This window comes from Chiloscyllium plagiosum, unplaced genomic scaffold, assembly GCF_037043375.1.
Source record: "Chiloscyllium plagiosum isolate Xiang-an unplaced genomic scaffold, Cpla_swu_hap1 HiC_scaffold_6, whole genome shotgun sequence".
Taxonomy (NCBI): domain Eukaryota; kingdom Metazoa; phylum Chordata; class Chondrichthyes; order Orectolobiformes; family Hemiscylliidae; genus Chiloscyllium; species Chiloscyllium plagiosum.
Genome location: NW_028270144.1, coordinates 72,253,476 through 72,272,491, shown reverse-complemented (window position 1 = coordinate 72,272,491; position 19,016 = coordinate 72,253,476). Strand labels below are relative to the sequence as shown.

Below are 19,016 nucleotides of genomic sequence, written 5' to 3'. Positions count from 1 at the left end.
GGGATTGAATATTTGTCCAGCTGTGAGAAGCCATTTATTCTTTATTTAAAAACCCACAAAGGCCAACTGACCCATCAGACTTCACCGGTATGACCAGTGCTGCCCATTCCACAAACTAGACTGGTTTGATGATTCCTTAACTTTAAGCATCCTAATTTCCACCTCTACCTTTGCTCATAAGGCAAAAGGCACTGGGCGGGCCTTGTAAGAATTGCCTCCCGGTCAACATGCAAAGTGGCCTTGGCTCCTTTGATCATCCCTAGACCTTCCTGAAAATCTTCCAGGTATTTGATTTGGATTTCACTCAGGCAGCCATTTTCTAATTGAAACATGTTGAGCCAATCAAGGTGAATCTTTCTCAACCAATTTTGCTGCATCAGGCTCAGGCGTGAGCGTTCTACTACAATCCAAGGTATTTGAACCAACTGCTTCTTCAGAACCGAAGTTGTACCGTTAATGTGGTACAAGGTTCCTGGTGCAGGTTTCCATTCTAGCTGAGGTCTTGCACAAATTTAAGGGCTGGAGCCCAGAGCAAAAGGGCCATCCCAACCCGAATTGAAACCTTTCTGGACCTGGCAAGAACGGATCACCGGAGAGGACACCATTTTATTATGGGGAGCAAGAATGATTGTCCCGAGCAAAAGTTGCCTTCAGATACTGGCTGGATCCCACCAGGGTCACCTAAGGGTGTCCAAAATGAAGATGTTGGTGAGAAGTTATGTCTGGTGGTCAGCATTGGATACAGACATAGCTTCGTTGGTGTGGCATTGCCCAGAGTGATAACAAGGACAAAAACTACAACCCAGCAGCACCCCCCACATTCCTGTAAATGGCTGGGTAAACTCTGGAGTCAGATATACGTTGACTTGCTGGTCTATTCATGGGCTCAATGTGATGGCATACGGCCTTCATGGAGTTATTTCAAAGACCCAGAGTGGGAGAGACAGAAAAAGCTGCTGAAAAGTAGAGGAAGACCATTTTATGTCAGCCACTAAGCAATATGCTAGTGAGAACCGGTTCTTTGTATGAGGAGACTACGCTTGTGCAGGTTTAGAAACCAAATATTCAGGGGAAAGAGCCTTGCAGAGAGCAGCTAGTTTGGGGATGTTGCAAAAACTGAGTGAAATAACTTTCAAAGGATACCTGAAGTGACGTAACAGGGAAAATGAAGCTTTCTGAAAATCTGAGAAGAGTATTTCCACTGTGGGTCATTGGGAATTTCATCTGTTTTTAAAAAATGTTATTGGCTTCTGTACGGATTAGCAATATAACAGAACCAGGTTTACCAGAATCCATTTTGCAGGTGAGCAAGGCTTCAGTAAAGCTAGTCTTTTATACTCAAAGACAGAGGACAGAACCTTACAGGGTTCTGAGTGATGTAGGCGAGTGTATGGAATGAGCTGCCAGAGGATGTGGTGGAGGCTGGTACAATTGCAACATTTAAGAGGCAGTTGGATGGGTATATGAATAGGAAAGGTTTGGAGGGATATGGGCCAGGTACTGGCAGGTGGGACTAGATTGGGTTGGGATATCTGGTCGGCGTGGACGGTTGGACTGAAGAGGCTGTTTCCATGCTGTACATCTCTATGACTCTGTGACTCTGACTAGATTTGTGGCAGAATCAAACGTCTGGTGAAGCCTATCTGTACTTTGGAAACAACTCAATCCACAATGGGAAGTTTCATGCGAGGCAGTGGTGAGTTGCCAATTAGGGGCGATTATTGCTTGTTAAAAGCCTTGTAAACATGACACTTCACCTCATTAATATTCAACTTTCCATTTTAGCAAATGTGCCAAATAATCTGGAAGTTGTGGAAACCCAGTGCGGAAATCAGAGCAGGAACCTGGCAGATTCACCTCACTGATTGCTGATATCCATGTTGGATATCTTTTGCACTAACATCTCGGGCATGCAGTGGTCGTATGCACCCACATCCATGGACATTGGCATCTGATGTGTGCCAACCTCTAAGTACTCTCACAGCATATCTTTGATCCAGTTACAGAACAGTTCTCCACTTCAATGCTGCATTGGCAATAATATTATAATGCTACTGCAAGGATGCTGTTAAAATCACACAACACCAGATTATAATCCAACAGGTTTATTTGGAGGCACTAGTTTTCGGAGCACTGCTCCATCATCAGGTGGTTATGAGGCAGGATCATAAGACACAGAATTTATAACAAAAGATTACAGAGTCATGTAGTTGAAATGATATACAGTACTGAACAAAACTAGATTAAGTCTTTCATCTTTTAGAATGAGTTTGTTAGTTTCGGTTCTTTAATATGTAAATCCCAGAACTTCGTTTAAATCACATTCTGAAGATAGTTTAAGATTTTATAACAAAAGGTGCCTTCTCAGCTCAGACAATGCATTAAAGGTGTGAGGTTAAAGTCTGTCTTCAGTCAGACTGGTTCTATTTCTAAAGTGGAATTTAGCATGCAAGCTGCTTAAAATTAGGGGCAAAACAATTTAGTGAAATATATGAATGAGGAGTCATCAATGATAAGTGATCTACCTCCTTTGAAGAAATCTTTATTTGCTTTATCCTTAAAAGCTTTTGTTTAAAGAAAATAATTTAGCACAACTACAATCTAAGCATATAATCTTGATGTATAGGATTACACAATTAGAATGGTGATGAAGCAGTCAGACTTCACTGTTCTTAAAAAGTGAATAACTTGCAGCACCCATAGTTAAATGTGGAAGTCACAAGTTTCTGTCTGAATCATACTACTTTTCCAGTTGCTGTATTAACTTAATACTTCACTGAGAGAGTTGATATTTAAACATAGAAATCTTACTTTTTTTAGCTAAGTCCAAGTCCCACAAGATTATTGGGGGATTCTCACCACAAGGCGTAGTGAGTTTTATTATTGAATTCACCTCATTATTTACTTACTATGCCCCATGGCATCTCTCACAGTCGATTTCCACCCCATTAATACCATGCACCATTCCAGACATAACTTGTCATTCGCTGTATAGCCGCTGAAAATCTGGCAGCCCTGGTTCCGGTGCCATCTTTAAGGCATGACTGTAAGCTGCCGTGTTCAGAAGCATGTGCACAAGATGATGAACAAAGGGGGAAGATGGCACAGTGTTTCTCCAACAGAGACCAGGAGTTCCTGGTTAGTGGGGTAGTACAACAATGCATTGTCCTCAGTGGACCAGCAGAGGGATATGACACCAGACAATGCCAACCTGGTCTGAGGTTGCCACCTGGGTCAGTGCTGTTGCCAGGGTGTGGAGGAATGACCAGCAATGCAGAGAGAAGATCAGTGACCTATTCTGGACTGCCAGGGTGAGCGCTACACTCTTCTCTCTGCCACTTCACAATACCTATCAGTGGCACTGCACAAACCTCTCACCAAGGCTCACCCTCCACCATTCTCCCACCATTGTCTGGAACACCTTCCCATACCTGCTCTTCCCCCCTCAGTCTCCCATACCACTGACCTAGCACACACTTTGTGTTACCTCCTCAGACCATTGTTACATCTCACCACCTCTCTCCAACAGCTATGCTACCCATCATCATCTCACTTGCTCCCCCCGCCCAGTTTTTTTTAATTGCAAGTGAAGACAGCACAAATCAGGGCAAAAGAGCCTGTAAGGGTGAGCGGGGCAGCCCAAAATTTATGTCCTCACCCTCTAGAAGGAGAGATCCCTGGCCTTCACCAGAGTAAACCAGGACTTCTCTTGTGGAGTCACACAATATCCATGTCATTCTAAACAAGGAAATCCCCAGGATTCTGTACACCTGTCACTCTCCCATGATCCCCACTCTCACTCATCATTGTCACACAGCATTGTTAAGCACTAGCCATGAAGCTTTCTCTCTTTGGTCTTCCTTCTGCAGAGAAATGTCTGCTACAGATCCTCCAAGTTCTCTGAGTACTGAGGCCTCAGAAGTGGCATCAGCAAAGCTGCCTCCTCCACGCCACCAGCTCAGCTACCGATCCCTCAGTGGGAATGGTTGTGATAGAGTGTGCATACACAATCTGGTAGCTCCGCAGCTGAAGAAGCACCCAAGGCTGCTGGTACTCAGAGAACAGCCAGAGACCAGACACCTGCTCAGCCTCAGGTAAGAGAGGACCCCATGGTGTCAATAGTCTGGGAATTTGTCCAGACACACAGGATTGGCAGGAAGGTATATGGCATGAAATGGCTCTCATTACACCAAAGCTGCATCAATGCAATGAGTCATGTAATTGTTTGACTGCCTCCATGGGCAGGTTGGTGGCTGCCACAGAGACACAGGCCAGCAGTCTCAGGGTTTGCTGGATTGTCACACACTCTTGCACTCCTTATATCACCCATTGGCCCCCAGGAATAAAATCCTGACCACAGGGTCGGTGGGGACTGGTGGGGGGAGGAAGACCTTGACCAGCAGGCACACAGCTGGAAGTGAAAGAGGTGGAACCACACACAGACACCTCAGCAGTCTCATCTCAGAGCACTCCGGAGGTAGGCAAGCCCTCCACCTCCAAATGAGATGTTGTTGCCCATGATCTAAGATGGTCATCATTTGGAGTATGTAGCAAGCTGAATCCATCAGGTGCTCACTTTATTTCCCACATTCAGTTTTCCCAAAGTTTAGCTTATTTGGCTGTTTTAGTAAGATGATACTCTTGACTATTATTGAGGTGACTTATGGTGTTAAAAAGACATGTAACAAGTGTTTAATCTTGTCAATTGGCACCTTGTCAATGCACAGCAAGACTCTCACTGTGGTACTGAGGGTGTGAGGTGATCTTGACATTGACATTTGTCACACTTGTTGCCTGATTCTGCCTCACACCTCACCCATAGCCGTCATTACTTCGACTCCTGTAAACATCCACCAAATGAAGTTATTCGCGTATCTACCAAATACCTGCTAAACTGGTTAAAAAAGGGCCTCTTCATTAAAATGTGATAAATCTTTTTAATTGACATGATAACTTATCACCAATGCCAAGCATCCCTTCCACAAATTTTGAATGTAGTTTTATCAGTGTGGTGTGTCATTCCTTCAGATTTTATTTATTGTTGAAGATAGTTTAAAAATACATAATATATTAAAAATACCTTGCATTTTGATTCTTTTGCACCTATCCTATTATGCCGTCTTTCTTTCTATTTCACTTAATGCTCATCATTTTACAGTGAATAAAAAGGGCTGACTTTCACTTCCTGGTTTAAACTCTGTATGCCGCATTAAGGATTGTTCAGAATATTTTGTTGAGGAAGCCTACAATTGGTTGCACTCTTCACATGCATCCCAGTTCGCTGTCTTGGTTTTCTGATAACTACAAATCACAGTGTAAAAGCCCACACAAATTCTGTGAGAAAGTGCAAGAGAATGCAAATCATCTATAGTTAACCACAAAATTGATTTTTTTTGTTATACTTTTTAATGTATTTTTCTTAATTGTTTTGTGGAGGCTGGCATAAATCCTTCAATGATTCAATCCAGAATCTTGTGTATTTATATGCTAAAGTGATCCCAGCACAGATTAGGGAATATTCTTTATATCTCTCCAGCCTGACCAATTGCCCTTACTTCTACTGTTTTAGCTGAATTTTCCCAGTTTCAGCTAAAATGTTTGATTGTGTGAGATTCATGTCATCTTGCAATGGCTCAAAGCAACCTGGCTTACAGTATCTTCTGCTGCTCACCTCATTAAGCATTCAGGATCTATGGTGGCCTTCCTGTGGAATCACACAGATGTTTGTAAAAGAAGAAATACCCCAGATCTCTGGGCCACTGTAGACAGGCACCTGCTCAGCCCCAAGCAGAAGACAATCACGTGGTCTTATTCATTAATGACACTGTCAAAATGTACAGGCAGTAAGAGGCACAGCAGACATGTTTGTCAGAGGTAGTCGGTAAACTGGAGCAAAGGACAGAGGAATCCGCCAAGGTCACCAGCTGGCATTGTTATGTGTGGGTCTGGCTATCTCCATGAACAGGTTGGCAGCCACTCTGATGAGCCAGTCCAGTGCACACAATGGGTGCCAGGTATGGACACAGACCTTCACTCCATAACTGCAGACATAGGTGCTCAGCATCAATGGTAGGGGGTACAAGGGGCCATTGATCTCACTCCGAGTGCCCCTTCATCTCAGGGAGGCTGGATGGTACCATGAGGCACCCACAGGGAGGAGGTGGCACATATAAGACTCCACAGAAGATTCTTCTCAGAATTCCAGAAGTGCTTAGACCTTCACATCCCCAGTTATGATGTCAAAGACTGCAGGTATTCCAGATGAAGTGGGTAAGTCTGACAAAGGGTCACTGGACTCGAAAAGAAAACTGTTTTTCTCTCGACAGATGCTGCCTAGACCTGCTGAGTTTCTCCAGAACTTTCAGGATTTTCCCCTGGGGATAAAAAAAACCCAAGTTTTCCAGGCCAACACAGTCAACTTCAGATCAGATTCCCTCCATCCCACCTATAGACATCCTACTTAGACAGGGTGGGTGGGAAAGGAAGAAAAGGCCTTGCTGAGAGCATATCAGTGACATGGGTGACATAATTCTAAATAATCCTGCATGATTATAAACTTGCATGCGCTTACACTCTGAAGGATTTGGAGGGATATGGGCCGGGTGCTGACAGGTGGGACTAGTTTGGGTTGGTATATCTGGTCGGCATGGATGGTTGGACCGAAGGGTCTGTTTCCATCCTGTACATCTCTATGACTCTATGATGTCTTTGTCCCTGTCAGACCTGAATAAGTCAGATCCATGTGAGATTTGGCAGCATCTCGAACATCCCCAGGATGAAGGAAATTGTGATGGCCAATCCTTGTTCATTTCTCATAAGCAACTGACTTTTCAGCTTACAGGTGTCAGCGGTCCTTGGACTGTTGGCATTGAGGACCCTTTCATGTGGGTAAAACTGAGGGTGATCACAATGTTCTAGGTCATGGCATGCACACATTTTCCACAATTACACCTACCTTGTGAGTGAGAGTACAGAATCAGTGATGATTTCGCACATCACTGGACTCAAGGTTAGGTGACATACAGTAAGCAGTTCACACCTCCACTCTGCCTCATAATACATTGGTTTGCTGATAAAAGCTATACAAAGCATTGCCTCTCACTAATTCAGCACTATCTTACAAGGAGCTCAAGCCCATGATTCTATGAACACGCTGAAACATTGAAGGGTTACTGATGTTGAAAGGGTCAAAAGAAGAATCTTCAGCATTCATCTAAGCCTGCGGCCTACCTTGAGAGATTTCATTGCACAGCACATGTTTGCCAAATGCTGACTGAAGCCTTAAGAGCTACCTCTTGTGGGTGTCACGGTGGCTCAGTGGTTAGCACTGCTGCCTCACAGCGCCAGGGACCTGGGTTCAATTCCCGCCTTGGGCAACTGTCTGTGTGGAGTTTGCACATTCTCCCTATGTCTGTGTGGGTTTCCTCCGGGTGCTCTGGTTTCCTCCCACGGTCCAAAGATGTGCAGGTTTGGTGAATTGGCCTTGCTAAATTGCCTGTAGTGTTCGATGCATTAGTCGGTATGAATGTAGGGGAATGGGTCTGGATGGGTTGCTCTTCAGAGGGTCGGTGTGGACTTGTTGGCCGAAGGGCCTGTTTCCACACTGTAGGGAATCTAATCTAACCTGATTTAACCTCAGCACCATATGAAGTTAGGGCCCTGTCTCAATGCCTATTGCTTAGTGAGTAGGACATCTGTTGTGTGCATACTTGAAAGTGGGATTAACCAAAGATATTGAATGTACAATCAGACATTCAGACATTGTACAATCAGAATGGACAATGAGACACTTAATCTGCAAATCAAAAGATAAAGGACTGCAAAAATAACAAGTTCCACATGCTTTTTGCGTTATGTAGAACTCTTTGTCACAGAACCAGCAGAATGTTAAACAGGTAAAGAAAGTTCCGATACGGGTCATTTATTCTGGAAACAAGTTTCAATTAAATTCTCTCAGGCTTCTTGCAATTAATGATGATGAACATCAATTACCTGAAGGACACGGTGGAGAGTATTTCATAGGTTTAATTGAGTGCCTGATAATCGATAGCAGGTAACATAGCCAGCCACGCATTGAGACCTTGCGATCTTGTTTGGATTATGCCGGATAATCAAGGTTCTTCTGTATTGCTCTTTTGGATATCCTTTTAGGTCAATATCCAGATTCTCATCTATTTCCTTATAAAATGGCTGTTATCTCCCAGTTTTACTGTATCCAGGACATCCCTGTTTTGTTGGCTCCAGTTGTGAAGGAATGGCATGCCATGAAGATGCTATACTTCAGAGTAGTCCAGGTACTTGAACCTCATCATGAGGAGGCCTATGGTCTGTTCCACATTAACTTGGTGGTAGGATGAGCCTTATTGTTACTATGGCTGTATCAGTCCTAAGGGTTTTATAAATGTGTCATCAACCATGTTTAGAGGAGGTAGCTCTCATCTCCCAACAACCAGTTGCCCAGACAACTTGAATAGAGGCAGGAAGCTGTGCGTTCTCCAGTATGTAAGCTTCATTGGAAGTTCCCAGGATATTGAGAAGACATGTTCAAAATATGGCATCTTTGGTTTAGATTGATCATTGATTGAGTTGAAGCCTTTTCTGTTGATGAACTTTGCAAATTGGTGTCTAAAAACTAGTCTGATAGAGATCTGTGTATACTCCCCCTTGTGGAGTTCCCTGCTTTTCCTATGCTCAGTGAGATTCCACCCTTCTTTCTTGAATTGCACCCTTTCACTGTATTCATCCAATTCATGTCCCTGTCTATTGAAACTCATCCCCAGACTTGAGTTTCTCGCTTTCCCCAGGACTATACAGACTGCTCCCTGATAACCGCCTCTGACCATTATTGCTCAAATCCCGAGGGCTGACTATGGTTCATTGACGACTGACTTGGCAGGTCAGCCCAACTGAACATAGATATCTCTACAACACATGACTACAAGTACTTGTAAACCCCAGACTAGTTGCGCTTGCCCTGCAGGATTGGCCACAGACGGCAAGGACATGGATCCCAAACTCTGGTAAGATGAAGCACCTACCTGACCATGGCCTGCTGTACTGTAATGAACTGACTGTAGTTTGCCTTGACCCCACCAAGGATTGCTCTACTTTGACTTTCAAGCATGACTATTTGCTTGATGCATAGGCAATGTATTTGATGTGTTAGCCATAGACACCTACTGTCGCTGGGACACCGACATAGCACATTGTCATATAGCAACACAACTACCCCGTTGACTGTTCAGTGTTATGAGCCATGGCAAGATTCCTGCCTTTCTCTTTGCATTAGAAAGTGTAATGCCAGCCAGAGAGGCAAGCAGCTCCAAGTAAGCAGAAATGAGCACTAAGGAATGAAGCTAACAGCAATAAGCTGCTTTCCATTTAGATGGATGAAATATGGGCATGTCTCTGAGTGCTAAATGACCTGGCAGAAGCATGCAAATCATGGGTGTCCCTGAGCTCCAATTTAAAGTCCTGAAGGCCTGATGTGTGTGTGAGTTGGATCAAGCATCGACCTGTTGATATTGTGAGGTTGGTAACTTGTGTTGATGAAGGGTGGAGATGAAAGGTATCCATGAAGCATACAAGGTGTTAAGAGAAACGTAGAGTTGGATGAAGACCAAAACAAGCTAAAACCACAAGTAACTTGTAATAATCACATGTCGGGAATTTGCATTGTCTAGTTTCTTGGAGGTGGAGATGGGTTCCTTAATTCCTTATACGATTATCCTTGCTAGCAGCTGAAAATGTGTTGCTGGAAAAGCGAAGCAGGTCAGGCAGCATCCAGGGAACAGGAGAATCGACGTTTCGGGCATAAGCCCTTCTTCAGGAATGAGGAAAGTTTGTCCAGCAGGCTAAGATAAAAGGTAGGGAGGAGGGACTTGGGAGAGGGGCGTCGGAAATGTGATAGGTGGAAAGAGGTCAAGGTGAGGGTGATAGGTCAGACTGGGGTGGGGGCGGAGAGGTCAGGAAGAAGATTGCAGGTTAGGAAGGCGGTGCTGAATTCGATGGATTTGACTGAGACAAGGTGGGGGGAGGGGAAATGAGGAAACTGGTGAAATCCAAGTTCATCCCTTGTGGTTGGAGGGTTCGTAGGCGGAAGATGAGGCGCTCTTCCTCCAACCGTCGTGTTATTGTGGTCTGGCGATGGAGGAGTCCAAAGACCTGCATATCCTTGGTGGAGTGGGAGGGGGAGTTGAAGTGTTGAGCCACAGGGTGGTTGGGTTGGTTGGTCCGGGTGTCCCAGAGGTGTTCTCTGAAACGCTCCGCAAGTAGGCGGTCTGTCTCCCCAATATAGAGGAGGCCACATCGGGTGCAGAGGATGCAATAGATGATGTGTGTGGTGGTGCAGGTGAATCTGTGGCGGATATGGAAGTTTCCTTTGGGGCCTTGGAGGGAGGTGAGGGGGGAGGTGTAGGCGCAAGTCTTGCACCTCCTGCGGTTACAGGGGAAGGTGCCGGGAGTGGAGGTTGGGTTGGTGGGGGGTGTGGATCTGACGAGGGAGTCACGGAGGGAGTGGTCTTTACGGAATGCTGATAGGGGAGGGGAGGGAAATATATCCTTGGTGGTGGGGTCCGTTTGGAGGTGGCGGAAATGACGGCGGATGATGTGTTGTACATGGAGATTGGTGGGGTGGTAGGTGAGGACCAGTGGGGTTCTGTCCTGGTGGCGGTTGGAGGGGCGGGGCTCAAGGGCGGAGGAGCGGGAAGTGGAAGAGATGCGGTGGAGGGCATCGTCGACCACGTCGGGGGGGAAATTGCGGTCCTTGAAGAAGGAGGCCATCTGGGTTGTACGTTTTTGGAACTAGTCCTCCTGGGAGCAGATGCGGCGGAGACGAAGGAATTGGGAGAATGGGATGGCATTTTTACAGGGGGCAGGGTGGGAGGAGGTGTAGTCCAGGTAGCTGTGGGAGTCGGTCGGTTTGTAGTAGATGTCCGTGTTGATTCGGTCGCCTGAGATAGAAATAGAAAGGTCGAGGAAGGGGAGGGCGGAATCTGAGACTGTCCAGGTGAATTTGAGGTCGGGGTGGAAGGTGTTGGTGAAGTGGATGAACTGTTCAACCTCCTCATGGGAGCACGAGGAGGCGCCGATACAGTCATCGATGTAGCGGAGGAAAAGGTGGGGGGTGGGGCCAGTGTAGTTGCGGAAGATGGACTGTTCCACATATCCTACGAAGAGGCAGGCATAGCTGGGGCCCATGCGGGTGCCCATGGCTACTCCTTTCGTTTAGAGGAAGTGGGAGGATTGGAAAGAAAAGTTGTTCAGGGTGAGGACCAGTTCAGTCAGTCGAAGGAGGGTGTCAGTGGAAGGGTACTGGTCGGTACGGCGGGAAAGGAAGAAGCGGAGGGCTTTGAGTCCTTCGTGATGGGGGATGGAGGTGTACAGGGACTGGATGTCCATGGTGAAGATAAGGCGTTGGGGACCGGGGAAGCAAAAATCATGGAGCAGGTGGAGGGCATGGGTGGTGTCCCGAACGTAGGTGGAGAGTTCTTGGACTAAGGGGGACAGGACGGTGTCAAGGTATGCGGAGATGAGTTCGGTGGGGCAGGAGCAGGCGGAGACAATGGGTCGGCCGGGGCAGTCAAGTTTGTGGATTTTGGGCAGGAGGTAGAAGCGGGCGGTGCGGGGTTGTGGGACTATGAGGTTGGAGGCGGTGGATGGGAGATCCCCCGAGGTGATGAGGTTATGGACGGTCTGGGAGATGATGGTTTGGTGGTGGGGGGTGGGGTCATGGTCAAGGGGGCAGTAGGAGGAGGTATCTGCGAGCTGGCGTTTGGCCTCAGCGGTGTAAAGGTCTGTGTGCCAAACTACTACTGCGCCTCCTTTGTCTGCTGGTTTGATAGTGAGGTTGGGGTTGCAACGGAGGGAGTGGAGGGCTGCGCGTTCCGAGGGTGAGAGGTTGGAGTGGGTGAGAGGGGTGGGGGAGTTCAGGTGGCGGTTAATAGCGTGGCGGCAGTTTGCTATGAAGAGGTCGAGGGCAGGTAGGAGGCCAGCACAGGGTGTCCAGGTGGATGGGGTGTGTTGGAGGCGTGAGAAGGGGTCGTTAGAGGGTGGGCGAGAGTCTTGGTTAAAGAAGTAGGCGCGGAGGCGAAGGCGGCGGAAGAATTGTTCGATGTCACGCCATGTGTTGAACTCATTAATCCGAGAGCGTAGGGGAATGAAGGTGAGGCGTCTGCTGAGGACTGATCTAGCACCTTGCTAGCACCCTGTTAGTAGTATCTTACCATGTGGCTTTTGTAGAAACATGTAAATCACATCCACAGCTGGTCCTTTCATTTTCCAGTTATTTCATTCTGGAACTTCTAACAGTTGTTCTAGTACCACCTGTCATTTAGAAAATCATGCTGACTAGCTTGATTTCTTCATGTCTGCAAATGCTTTTGAATTATTTCATGTTATAAATCCCTGTGGTAGGTTTTACAAGGGTAATGGTGAGAAACCACAGGTGCAGAGTGTTATAGCTTTGTGACTTTGATATCGCCCAACTGCAGTGGTCTTGTGCAAGATTCCTTTCTGGTGAGGTGTCCACAGAAATTTTAGATTTCGTATTTTACCAACAATTGAAGTAAGATTAACTGATCTGTCATGAGTCTTTCGTTTTCTAGAGCTGTGACAGATCTATCAGCCTCTAGCCCTCTGGCAAAATTCCCTTTCCAAAGAGTTTAGAATAATGTAAATTGTCACATTTTTTGTGATTGTCTACCTTATATTTGTGCTTTAAATTGTTAAATGCCTACTTCTGACAACATCCCACCTCTGAAACTAAAGCTACACATTTTGTAAGTAAGTTGAAACAGAAGGCGCTGGAGAAACTCAACAGGTCTGGCAGTGTCTATGAAAAGAGAATTGAAGATAATGTTTCAAGTCCAATATGATCCTTTGTCAGAAGAATAGCATTCTGTTGTTCAGTTCCAAAGAAGATATTGGACTCAACATTGGCTTTATTTTTCTCCACAGATGCTGCCAGACCTGCTGAGTTTCTCCAGAAAGTTTTGTTTTTATTTCAGATCTCCAGCATCTGCAGTACTTTGCTTTTATTTGTACCTGAGAAGTATATCTACTACAGTCTCTCCACAGACGAACAAAATTGATTTGCATCTGTTTGTCAATCAGAAACTGAGAGTCAATCCTGTCAACTGATATCTGAAGCAGGGAGACATTGCAGAGGAAGATACTCAAACAACACCTTTTCCAAAATTATTCACCATCTGCTATGATTTATTTCACATAATTTTAATTCATCAATGAGTACATCAAAAGAACAGACTTAACAGATTAAAAAAACATGAATGCACAACTAATTTTTGAATAACATGCAATAAGCACTGATTATTGCTAAAATTTTGTGTTTGGTAATTCTCCTAAATTGCAAAATAAAGAGCTGTGTTCACATGAGAGTCCAATATCTGCTTCTGGTGAGTAAATTTTCACGCCAGGGATCCTTACATAGAAAATAAACCTTTACACATTTAACAGTAATAAATGTCTGAATAAAACTCATTTAAAAGGGGACTTTAATAGGCACTGAAATATTACATAAATTCTCTTTCTAAAGCAAGAAAAATATCAAAGTCAATTTTTATGTTGTCTTGTCATTTCGAAATGCTATGTAATGCCAGTATCTCTTTTCCAGCTTGGCAGAAGTACATTAGGTCAACGAGGAGAGGTTCAAGTTTGTTCTTTTCCGAGTAATTGCCTGTCACTCAGCTTGAATTTTATTTGTGAGTTGTACACAGCAGACATAGAAGACTTGCTTCTCAATGGCATTTTGTACCTCACTTGTTTCCAAAACCTTGAATAAGAGCTGTTCAGTTTGCTTCTACTATCTGGTTTCCATTTAATAGTACCATATCTTTGAATGATGTGTCTTATGGATTCTGGAAAGTGATTCAAGTAATCACCTTTCTCCAATTCAATTAGAATGACTTTTATTTCATTCTGGATTAAAGCCTTATATAATCCAATCTGCTGTTCAAATCCACAGTATGCTTGGTCACTAGTCAAAGGCTTCTGAGCCAAAATGATTATCAACCTTCTGCTGTTCCTTATGTTTGCTTCAATAACTTCAACCTCGGCTGTAAATATAAACCAGGCATAACACCTATTTCAGATATTTTCTTATTAACATTTGTTCTGCAAAGATTTATAGAGAGGCACCAAAAAACCATTAGGGAGGAAATTGATTCCAATAATCATAGAAGCCCTACAGTGTGGAAGCAAGCATTCTGACCTATCAGGTCCACACTGACCCCACCCCCCATCACCACCTTACCCCTGCATTTGTCATGGCTAATCCACCTAAACTGTGCACTTTTGGACTGAGAGAAAAAAATAAATAAATACACAATTAATTTTTGAGTAACATGAGCCAGGAGGTGATCATTGCTAAAACTTTGTGGGACATCATATTACATAGCCTGAAATTTTGTGTTCAGTAGTTCTCCTAGATTGCAAAATAATGCACTGTGAGGAAACCCACGCAGATATGGGGAAAATGTGAAAACGCTGCAGAGGGTGAAATTGAACCTGGGTCCCTGACGCTGAGGCAGCAGTGCTAACCACTGAGCCACTGTGCCACCCACATTGTGGCTTGCTTCTGTCTGCTTTTCTGTACAAAATTCAGACAGATAAGCACAGACTATACACAGTTGTAATCGCCCATGTCCAATCCCCAATGGAAATGTTTTGACTTCTAAGTGCTCTCTTAAAATAGGCATTTGATAACACACGTGCTCAATATTTGTTATCGTACCACAATGTCTAGTTTGGCTGCTGCTGTTAAACAGTCCTGCAGTCTCAATTCCATGTTTCCCTCTTGAAGGGAAGCGGCACTGAATTACTGGAGACATTTGCCAAATATTCAGAAGAATATTTATAGAAATATTTATACGTATAGTGGCTTATAGATACATATAAAATTATGAAGGGAATCGAAAAAACAGAAATAGATAGGATGTTTCCACTGGTACATGAGTCTAGGACAAGAGTGCATGGCCTCAAGATTAGAGGAAGTAGGTTTGGAACTGAACTGAGAAGAAACTTCTTCACCCAGAGAGTTGTTAATCTATGTTATTCCTTGCCCACAGAAGTAGTTGATGCTACTTCAGCAATCACTTTTAAAGTTAAGTTAGATACTTTTTTGAAAAATAAAGGAATTAAGGGATATGGTGAAAATGCGGGTAAGTGGAGCTGAGTCCACGAAAAGATCAGCCATGATCTTATTGAGTGGTGGAGCAGGCTTGAAGGGCCGGACGGCCTACTCCTGCTCTTAATTCTTATACTCTATTTTTGCTGCAATTTCATACAATGTATGGGGAGAAAGCTCCAGGGACATGGAATGCAGTTCTTGAGCTTTTAATGGTGGACGTGAGCAGGAGGAGATACACCATGCTTGTATAGGACAATGTGGAAGGAGACCCTGGAGAACTAACACAGTGAGAAGAGATCAAGAACAGACAACCAGGAAAGTTAACAAACAGATTCTGGAACCAAGAACCTGACAGCAATGTGAAAATATGTCCAGTAATTTCACGAAGTGATCAATGTGAATTGATGCATCTGCATATGACATCACCTGCCTGTTGGATAAGGCTGAAGATAAAAGGAACTGATAAGAGGCTTTACAGTGGACTGTTATGTGAGTGGAGTTGCACTGTATTATTCAAGTCAGCAAAGAGCTAAGATGGCAGGAAATCAGTAACTGCTGTCTCTTCCAATTAAAGATTGGTTACGTGCACCAATAACTCCAAATAAGGCAGACACTTGGCAAAGAGACCTGCGTATAAGAAAATCCTTGATTTTCAGCAGAACTTTGAAGAATGACTTTGCAGGATGTACCCCGTGTTGGGATACATGGTAAAGGCATCAAGAGGAGTTCCAGCTTGACCAGGCACCAACTTTTCCAGATAATAATGTTTGGGGTTTGTTACAGAACCCAGGGTAGTGGAAGACAGTGATTGAGTTATCTCTATTGGTTAAAACTGTGTGTTATTCATTTTAAGTACTTGATAAATTAATTGAGTTTTATCGAACTCTAAGTGTCTCCCACTGCATTTTCATCTGTGTATATACTTTTGTCTCTCAGAGACGGGCAATGGAATTTGGCATCCCTGGGTGGGCATCAATAAGAAGTAGCTTTAAGTTACTCTGACACCGGACCTAGTAACCTCTGAATTTTCCAACATCCCGCTGGAATACGTGGGTGTAAATAAAAATAACAGCAGATACACTAGAGAAGTTAGCACTAAAAGAAAATGTTGGATCAGGGCACTCTGACTTAGGAGGATTTCACCAATAGTATGTGGCTGGAAAATGGCCAAAGTACCATGAATGTATTAGGTGTGACTGATACAGGAATGCAAATGCATGGAGTACAGCAAAAGATAGTTTGTGCAAAAAGAACTTTAAAAATGTGAAGAAAGCCGTAGCTGTAGGCTGTATGTTGGAAGACTGAGTAATAAAGCAGCAGCAAGAGCTGAAGCTATGAACAGAGATGGCTGAGATTAAAGAGATGCAGAGACTGACTGAGAAGGTCAAGAATTTACAAAGCCAGAGAGACACAGATCTCAAGTATAGCAACCATTATCAGATGCAGTGTGAGAAATTGATAAGGGGAAAGGAGAAAAGTGAAGAGGAAACTAGAACACAGATTATTCCTCTTTGTGCTAATATCTGGCTCTATAACTTCTCTATCAGCATTTACAAACTCACCCTTTGAGGAGGGATGGGAGCAAGATGGTGATGTTGACTGGGAAGGGCTTGCAGATGAATTGGCCAGATATGGAAAGCAGGACCCAAGGCTCCTATGGACCCCCACGATCATGAGGAGAAAACAGCCAGCAGCACCAGGAGGCCATTGCACAGTGCCTCCTGACCTCACATAGCCCACCCTTTATAATGTTCAACAGCTAAGAGATATAGCCAAGTGGAAAGGGGATTGTCAGCCTCACATGGCCCCTGGGAGCTTTTCCAAGTTATCCCCAAGCAGCAAACCAGACACTGGTTAGATAATAAGTTGGAGGAAAAGCTAATCCTGATGTGTCCCCCTCCCACTATACATTCAGCTTTGCCCAAGCTACAAAATGCAGGAGGCGGTCCATCAGATGAGTTAAGGGAGGTTGTACTGACAGCCATTGGAATTAATAGAGGGGCCCCAGTGAAAACCCTAAATAATTGCACACAGAGGAAGAAGGAGCATCCAACAAGGATGTGGGTAATGTTCTGCAGCATATATGGCCCCGGGCTAGACTTGGCTGCACATTTTGACAATCGGTGGGTCCATATAGTGGTGTCTCATGGGACAGAGAAGTCATGAAAGGCACATGACATGTTTGACTGCTCTGACAGTACTCACACTGAGACCTGGGAATTGGGGAAAATAGTCAGAGCTTGGGAGAAGGAGACAAGAGGATATAAATCTAAGGGAGGATAAATGGCATCGCTTAGGGATCAAAGGGCAGCAAGGAGAAATGAAGGAAAGGGATCAGTTCCAAGGGGACCATCATCACCCTCTCATATTAGAACTATAATTAGGTTTTATTGCCACGTGTACTCAAGCACAGGGAATACTGGAGTACAGTGAAAAGTTTACTATGTCACCATTCACAACACCAAGGAACGAGGTACCTAGCCACAAAATCTTAGGTAAAGAGTAGAAAAATGAAGAAATAAGTTAAAAGTTCAACATTATAGTCCTTGCAAGTATAAAGTAGTAAATAAGAAATAAAGTTAGAAGTTCCAAATTGCAGTCCTTCTTTAGGCATGGGCCTGCAGTCAATACTTGCTGGCCTTCCCCAGGAGGCCTCGAATTCTGTCCCGTGCTGGGCTCAATCTCTCAATCTCTGTGCCTCTGTAGTGCCATCTCACCACTGACTGCCATCCAGACTAACCAGCCGCATTGCCACAGGCTGCCACAATCCTGCCATGGTGCCCCTCCAGGCCCCAGCCACTTTCACAATGCCACCAGAGTTTGGCCTGAGCACCCTGAACACCTCGTGCCCAACTGGCAAAGTCCCTGCTCTGGACCCCCAGCTGCTAAGTCCATGACCGGCTCTGTCCAGAAGGTAAGTAGAGAGAAAGTCTAAAAAAAAGAAAAAATGGAAGAAAAAAAGAAAAGCGGTCAGAGCAGACAAACCCCAGCTCAGGGGCTCTACTCCGCCGACATCTTGGATAAGAACTGAGAGGAAGGGGATGTGGGCGTGGACAACAAGGCTGACGTGTGGCCATAGGGAGCAGCCAGACCCCAGGAAGCTCATGGAAATGTTTCAATTGCAATGAAGAACAGCATTATGCCAGACATTGTCCAAATCCCCAAGGGGAAGGATGAATCAGGTGCAGGTCCAATCCTTATGACTAGAGGGACCCCAGTCTGTGCCACAGGACAATGTGCAACCAACTGAGGCAACAAATGGATTGTACCCCAACCCACACCTGAACACATCCATTATAAATAGCTTTGCAGGTCAATCTCAAGTAGGACAAATGACTAGCCCTTTAAAAACACATATAAGAGAGGTATAGTTGATGCTTCCAACAGTATTAATAAACCTTCCAGCAAATCAAGAGCATATCCTGGCCAGAGCAGGACTCTACTTTGATCCAGTGAAATGTATGATGTGGCAAATGCCAGAAATAAGTCAGGAGCAGTATTTTATTGATATCCCTGCAGGACTGTGCAGGGAGAGAGAGAGTGCATGGTGAGAGAAATGTGGATCAGTCCTACTGACATGAGTGAGGACCAGATAGTGTAAGGAATTATTGGACAAAACCAGGAAGAGTTTGCCAAACATAAGCTTGACTCTGGACAGATGCAAGGAGAGATGTGCATTTGGGCCAAGATCCAAGCCCCAAAAGCGGTATGGGATTCCCCAAGCAGCTGGAAGCTAATATGGAAAAGATAGTACAAAGCCTGGTAGCATAAGGCATGTAAAGGACCATTGCCTCCATGAATGATTCACCTATTGGAGCGGTAAACTAACCAGATGGGAGTTGGTAACTGATGATTGATTATTGAGAAT

At 44.7% G+C, this 19,016-nt stretch overlaps 1 protein-coding gene across 1 annotated transcript in view; it reads right to left on the bottom strand.

The window, feature by feature from the left end:
* Positions 1-13,217: 13,217 nt before the first annotated feature.
* LOC122550649 (interleukin-1 receptor type 1-like) overlaps positions 13,218-19,016 on the bottom strand; it is a 63,502-nt gene continuing 57,703 nt past the window's right edge. Inside the window, exon 9 of the mRNA XM_043691721.2 lies at positions 13,218-14,075. Within this exon, the coding sequence (XP_043547656.2) occupies positions 13,669-14,075 (407 nt within the window). The 3' untranslated portion in view covers positions 13,218-13,668. The remainder of the gene's footprint in view (positions 14,076-19,016) is intronic.